Source organism: Helianthus annuus, chromosome 6, assembly GCF_002127325.2.
Source record: "Helianthus annuus cultivar XRQ/B chromosome 6, HanXRQr2.0-SUNRISE, whole genome shotgun sequence".
Classification (NCBI taxonomy): Eukaryota; Viridiplantae; Streptophyta; class Magnoliopsida; order Asterales; family Asteraceae; genus Helianthus; species Helianthus annuus.
Genome location: NC_035438.2, coordinates 24630411 through 24638001, shown reverse-complemented (window position 1 = coordinate 24638001; position 7591 = coordinate 24630411). Strand labels below are relative to the sequence as shown.

The following is a 7591-nucleotide window of genomic DNA, read 5'->3' as shown; positions in this document are numbered from 1 at the left end:
CTAAAAAGATAAAGAGACAACAATTTATATATAGAATTGATGTAATAATACACACATATCATATAACTATTTTAATTACGTAGTTTCTTACGTTTTTATGTGCAGAATTGAGTAGCCAAAATGAGTCAAATGCGTGTTGATGTAGTTTTGGTTTTATTACGACTATACTCTATGGATTTTCTCTTTCGGTTACTATATCGTATGTCGATAAAGTACTGGTACTCGACGAACCAAGCTGTGGCAGAAATGTAGCGGGAACCACTGAAAACGACCGAGTTCCCGCTACATTTCCGCCGCAATACGCGGGTTGAATTTTCTACGATAAGAGTATGTGTAATGGGGCGGTATATCACCCATGAATGAACCATAGCGTCGGCCCACACCAAAACAGGGGGCGCTATGTGGGAAAGTTTTGGAGTCCTCGTTATCACAATCGCGACGCTAGGAGAATGATATATCAAAAACACCTAATCACAAAACCAACACATAAACATAAACACTTACAAATCCATATCCTTTTTGATCTCCCAGAATGCAAGTCCTCCAACGAACACCTTTGTCTCCAAACGGATTATTCAGGAACTACAAACTTGATCCGCTTCCTCTGATCGCTTGATACGCTTCCATCTACGTTACAATTGATTACAGTTACTTGCAATTGTGTGTGTATGTACAGGTTGGATCGATTAGGAGGCGATTTTGGTGGTTTGATGGAGCATACTGGTTGGATTTGGAAGAAACCCTTGTAGAACCCTATAAATGTTATGGAAGATGGTGGGAGATAAAAGAGAGAGGAATTGGGGTTTGATAATTACAAGCGGGGGAATCTTCGAGGAATTATTTGTAATGTTTTTTAAAATTTAATAAAAGTGTTTTCCTATATAATTTAGAGATTAAATGAAAAAAATAGAAAAGTGTTTTTTCTAAATAATTAATAAAAATAAAAATTAATGATTAGGTAATGATGGTTAGGGGCTTTATGATTACGGGCTCTAGTGGTATAACGCCCCATAAAGCCCCTCTATGACGTAGCGTGCCACTTGTCGCATAACGCCCCCAAAGGGACTTTATGACTAACTACACATGGCCTAATGTTTTACGTCTTGCTCAAAATTTGGTGAGTTAATACCTTGCCACACGCATGTGTGGCAAGGTATTAATACCTTTTTTTTTGTTTGATTTAATGGTTCCGTCGTATCGCAAGGTCTTAAAACTCGTTATTGTTATTTATCAAAACCTTAGAAAATCCGTGCACGAGATTTGAGATCACAAAACCCTGCTTTAAAAAAAAAAAAAAAAACAATTTTAGCCGCAAAATCCCATCTTCTTCTTCCTCCTATCTCAAGATGACCCTACTTGAAAAGTCTTCAGCCGCCAAATACCATCACAAATTGTGGCGGAGTTTGACCAAAAGTTCCGAGAGGGCAGAAAATCAGGGACCCAATTTATATATTATATAAATATTTAGGCAAAATAATTGGGGACAATTCTATATAATTTTAAAATTTTCAGACGAAAAATAAGAAATTTTACACTTCTAACCGAAACATTCGGGGGCGGGTGCACCCCCACTTTACACTAAGCTCCGCCCTTGCACACAAACCTCCTACTCGTTTCTTTTAAATCGTAACAAGAGGTGGTGGTGAACTATGTGGAGATGATGATGATGGGGTCGTGGTGCGGTGTTGTGATGAAGGGAGGTGGTTGTGTAGTGGTGACACTGGTTCGGAGATGGTGAAAGGTGACTGTTGGCGGTTTGTGGTGGTGGTGAGGTGATGTTTGTCGAAGGTGTTAGGGTCTTGAAGCGGTGGTTCGATTTTCCGGTTGCGGTTGTGAAGAATGATGGTGACTGTGGTGGTGATGGAATGAAAATGATGGTACGGTGGTGTTTTGGGTGTAGGTGATGGTCGAAGACTCGAAGCTAGGTTGGATGTGGTTGTTATGTTTGTTTAGAGGTGGTGATGTTGTATGAGAGTAGGTGATAGTGAACGGTAATGGATGTTTGATGGTGATTGCAGGTTTTGGAGGGTGACAGATGATGTGGTTGTTGGATGGTTTGTGGTGTGAAGTGGTAAACGGAATAGAACACATACTAGGGCTATCCAAAAAGCTCGGAGCTCGCTTGGATTTAGCTCGGAAAAAGCTCGTTCGATATGGCTCGGTTTTAAAGTGAGCCGGCTCGGCTCGGTTAGAAAGTGAGCCTAGCTCGGCTCGGCTCGTGACGAGCCAAATTGGCTTGGTTTGGCTCGCTTGGTAGCTCGGCTCAACTTAGCTCGAATTATTTTACTTATAATACATTTTATTTTTATATACATATAATATATTACAAAAAGTGATTATTTTTTGAGAAATTTACGAAAATAGTCAAGAAAATGTTTGACTTACCAAAATGGCCAGCTCATGTGTCGGTGGAGCAGGGCATCATTGATTACGAGAGAGCTTATGCGTCTGCAGGGTCATTCATGCGTCCGCCAATGTAGAAGTGACACGTGTCTTAGTGACATCATGCGTCCCATGCGTCCGTGACTCATCCCATGCGTCCGTGACACATAAAATGTACTTTTAGAAGCTTTGAGGCATCTCATGCGTCCGTGACTTATCCCATCATCCCATGCGTCCGTCTGAGGCATCCCATGCGTCTGTGACTCATCCCATCATCCCATGCGTCTGTGACTCATCCCATGCGTTACCGACTCATCCCATGCGTTCGTGACTCATCCCATGCATCCCATTTTCGTACTTGCTGCTTCATGCATGCACGCATCCATATAAAGAATTAAGGGGCATAAGAGGGGTGATGCCCCATTCCAACGACGCATGAGCTGGCTATTTTGGTAAGTCAACTTTAATCTTGGCTATTTTCGTAAATTCCTCTTATTTTTTACATGTATTTAGGCTTGTAGTTTGATATTTATGGCATATTTAAATGTTGATTGTCGTGCTAATGAACAAATATTGTATTTACTTGAAATATAAAACTTATTTTGCGTTATTGAACGTGATTTTGGCTTGTAATGTATTAGGTTGAACTTATTTTGAATGTGTTATTTTGAAGTATTGAATAATATTTTAGAATACTGAATTTTGAGAGCTATGTATTAATTTTTAATTTTAAAATCGAGCCAAACCAAGCCGAGCCGAGCCAGCTCGGTTTAAAACCAAGCCGAGCCCGAGCTTAGATTTTCAGCTTGGTTTCAAATCCGAGCCGAGCCGAGCCAGCTCGGTTTATAATCGAGCCAAGCCCGAGCTTGCCCTAGCTCGGCTCGACTCATGAACAGTCCTAACACGTACTCGAGAACACAACTTGTTGATCTTGTAGACAACCTTAATATTAAACACGTACTCGACAACACAACTTGTAATCCTTAAAGCTCGTAAACTTTTCTAAGATTGCAAACTTTTTGAAACTTGTAAACGCTTCAAAAGTATGTGAACTTTGTAAACGCGATGATGTTATACTTTCAAAACCCTTTCAAAGTTGGAAATCCAACAATGTTACAAAGTTTCTTCGTGTAGGAAACGTGCACTTGTAAGAAATCTTGCAAACTCTAGGTTAGGGCTGTAAATGAATCGAACGAACACGAACAAGGCTATGTTCGTGTTCGTTCGTTAAGGAAATTAACATGTTCGCGAACGCATACCGAACATAAGTTTATGTTCATGTTCGTTCGTTAAGGAAATTCAATTGTTCCCCGAACAGTTCGTGAACACCGGTCTCGAACACATACGAACGCAAGCGAACACAAACGAACGCAAACAAATAAAAAAGAACGCAAATGAACATTTAACTTGAAAATAAAAAAAATAAAATATTGTTATCCTTTAACTAACTTAGACATCATTATCCCTAAAAATGTCTTAACATGTCCAAATTTTAGCTAACTTAGAAAAAAATAGGGTTTCAAGTTTTCAATATGTTTAGATAAAATTTTTATTATTTATTATTTTTTAATATAATCCAATGAACACGGACGAACGTAACCGAACATATTACCGAACGTTCACGAACGCAGTCGAACGAACGAGACCTATGTTCGTGTTCGTTCGCTAAGCTAACGGAACAAATTTTTTTGTTCGTGTTCGTTCGTTAAACTAATCGAACGAACATAAACGAACTTCCCGCCAAACGGTTCATGAATTGTTCGCTGAACGTTTGGTTCGTTTACAGCCCTACTCTAGGTAGTTAAAGTTCCTCATTGTTTGCACATTCAACTAGCGAACAAATGAGAAACCTTGCGAATTCGAGGTAGATAACTAGTTTGCAATCACGAACTCATAAACCTACAAAAACCAACTATAACTATTTGAATTAGAGATAATTGAAATCCCTATAATCATGGGATTACAATATCTTTTAAAATAGGAAAATTCTATCTATAATCATGGGAATCCCCAAAATAATTAATCAAGCCACGATAATGCACTCTTCTCTTTCTCAACTCAAGTAACATGGCAATATTTTTTCTCCATCAAAAGAAACATGGTAATATTTTTTTCTTTTTTCTTATGATCATCATTCAATTAGCATGCATGTGATGTTTTTTTCTTTCTTTTTTATAAATGTCACGAACAGAAAACACAATCTGCATCAAATGAAACATATATGGCAGTACCAAATGAAACATGACAGTATTTTTTTTCTTTATTTTTTTTATAGAAGTCACGAACAGAAAACACTAAAGTTGAATTTATTTTAAAAATGTTTTCCAAGACTCCCACTTAGGGCATGTTTGGGTAAGCTTATTGAAACAACTTATTGACTTATTGGCTTCTTGGAAAAGTCAGGATTTTGTGACTTATTGACTTATTAGCTTTTCCCCCTCACATACACCCTCTTTGCCAAACATCATTTTAGAGCTTATGACTTTTCAAAAAGCCAATAAGTCAATAAGTTGTTTCAAAAAGCTTACCCAAACATGCCCTAAAAATTGATAATTAACCAAAAGATACTAATGGAATGGATCATTACCATTCCATGTCTTGTTTGGTTACCACGTGAGAATGAAATGAATCATTACTTTGTGTTGTTTGGTAGGAAAGAATAGACGAATGAATAAAATCGGTGATGAGTGATGGTAGTTGGTGGTGGTGGGTGGTGATAGGTGGCAATGGTAGCGATGGTCGGAGGTGGTGGCGGTGGGTGACGGCGATGGGTGGCGGCGGTGGGTAGTGGCGGGGCCAGAGGTAGGTGGTGGCAACGACAATGGTGGTGGGTGACGGGGACGGTGACGGCGACGGTGGTGGAGGTGGGTGGCGGCTGACGGCGGAGGCGGGGTGGGTGGCAGATGTGGCGCGGTGGTGTCGGGGGTGGTGGGTGGTGGCGAGTGACGGTGGGGGCGGAGGTGTGGATGGTGGGTGACGGTTGGTAGCGACAAAGGTGGGTGACGACTGAGGTGGAGGTGGGTGGTGGCGGGAGACAGCTGGGGTGGAGGTGGGTGGTGGGGGTGGTGGCGGCGGAAGTGGGTGACGGCGGCGACGGTAGTCACAGCGGCAACTATGGCAGTAGTGGTGTCGTCCATGAGTGAGTTATTAAAACCAATAAGAATAATAATAATAATAATGGTAAAAAAATTAATAATAATAATAATAATAATAATAATAATAATAATAATAATAATAATAATAATAATAATAATAATAATAATAATAATAATATATCTTTCCATTCCTTGAAGGAATGGAAAAAAAACACCACCTTACCATGGAAAGAAAATTATTATATTTGGAAGGTTTACATTCCTTGTGGAATGCTCTATTCCATTACCACTTGACAACCAAACATGTTTCTTTTCTTTCCAATAGAATGATCCATTCCATTCCGCCTTCTATTCCTTCGTACCAAACGCTACCTAAAATCTTCAAGTCCCACGTGGGTTTTTTTCTTTTTCTGATAATCACCAAACGATGATTTTCAGTATTGAAAAGAGCAATGTTCTTGTTTCTAAAAGGCACGAGCAAACAACAACTCATCCCCCATTTTTTGTGTCAACAAGAACAAACAATTAAAAAAACATACCAAAAATAATAATAATTCAATACTCCCTTTTCACGGCCAACGTTATTTTTGATGATTAAAACCTAGAAGCACCCATCTATAATCTTCGTTCTTCACAAAAGCCAAATAAAAATAGAGATTTTTCGGAAACTTTTATGAACAAAAATCACAACTCTCACCCTTGAATCCTTCATGTTAAACCGAGCCTAAAAATAGGTTCTATAGGCTCTGAATACAATTGTAAATCCCAAATCTCCTTGAATCTTTAACGCGATATCAAATAATCACAATCAAATGGCGGAATCGATTTATCTCATTACATACTATTTCTATAACTTTGTGAATCGTCCCATTCAAAGAACTCTTTTTAGAAATCTTTTTCTTAAAGTGGCTAGAATGGCTAATCCTTGAATAATGATGTAAACATGTTTATACTCTCCTAGAATGGCTAATCCTTGAAAAATGATGTAAACATGTTTATATACTCTAGAAAAGCCACACCCACATGGACTCCTGTTACACCAAGGAAAATTTTTTATCAAATAATGTGACAACATGTGTCAGGAACTCTCAAATATTCCAGATATGTTAGACGAGAAGGACAATTATATTTAAATTATGGAAGATTGAAAGTTGAGGGATCAAACATGAACAAATGCCAAAATTTGGCTTCTGACGGACCTTACGGACCGCAAGGCATATGCCTTCCGCTCCGTAAGGTAATTCAAAATAGTGGGCGCCAGAAGCCCTTACGGACCGCAAGGCCTCACCTCTTGCGGTCCGCAAGAGGGTCGCCGACAGTTTAATGGCAGCTGTTAGCTGCAACTGCAATTGTTGCCACTTATCTCACGAATTTGCCACCTTTTCTCCTTCATTGGACATGTGTGATGACACTAATCCCTTCCATAACACCTCTGATCACACTTGGCAAGATTTGGGAGCTTGAATCCTAATATAAATAGGTGATCAAGTGCACCATTTCAACTTGCATCTTCCAAAATCATCCTCTCTATATCCTAGAGTGCTTCTAATCTAAAGACGCCTCATACTTGAAGTTTAGACTTCCCTGGAACACTTGTAAGTGTTCTAACTCAGTTCTTTTCCATTCTTAGGCTAGTTATTAGCCGAAAGTCAAGCGAATTAACTTTTGCTTTGACTTTCGGTTCTGACCATTTCGGTCAAGCCAAAGTTCGAATCAAAATCGGCTACGTGATCATAATAATGAAGATGTTAATCCCTTGCTATTACACCATCTGAATATCACGTTAAGTAGGTGAAATGACGAGTCAAAATTTTATTAAATAAAAGTCAAAACGCAGATTTTTGAAAATTACGCTAAATGAGTTTCTAAGTATTGAAACCTTAATTTTTGGCATTATAATAGTTTATATAACATATCAGGACATGTTTAATCATGTCCAACTCGTCATTTCCTGCTTAGATCTTATTTCGCAACCGAAAGTCAAACAGTTTGACATCTGCTTTGACTTTCGATTATGACCCGTTTGGTCAAGTTTAGTGCATGAACTAAGGTTGTTATATGATCATATTATTTTGTGGAATAACCCTCTAAGGTTATTCCATTTGATCATATCA

General features: G+C 38.8%; 1 protein-coding gene across 1 annotated transcript; it reads right to left on the bottom strand.

The window, feature by feature from the left end:
* Positions 1-4254: 4254 nt before the first annotated feature.
* Positions 4255-5519, bottom strand: LOC110944533 (extensin-3-like). Its single transcript, XM_022186192.1, has 2 exons — positions 5019-5519; positions 4255-4281 (listed from the first exon to the last, which is right to left on the bottom strand). Exons 1-2 carry the CDS (start codon positions 5517-5519, stop codon positions 4255-4257), a joined length of 528 nt encoding a protein of 175 aa, XP_022041884.1.
* Between the last annotated feature and the right edge of the window lie 2072 nt (positions 5520-7591).

Bases quoted from the DNA above. Each gene is read 5' to 3' on its own strand.
- LOC110944533 (XM_022186192.1), bottom strand. From the start codon at position 5,519: ATGGACGACACCACTACTGCCATAGTTGCCGCTGTGACTACCGTCGCC. The intron at 4,282-5,018 runs GTAATGATTCAT...TGGTTTTTGTAG, and splicing joins TTCCTACCAAACAACACAAA to GTTTATGAGTTCGTGATTGC.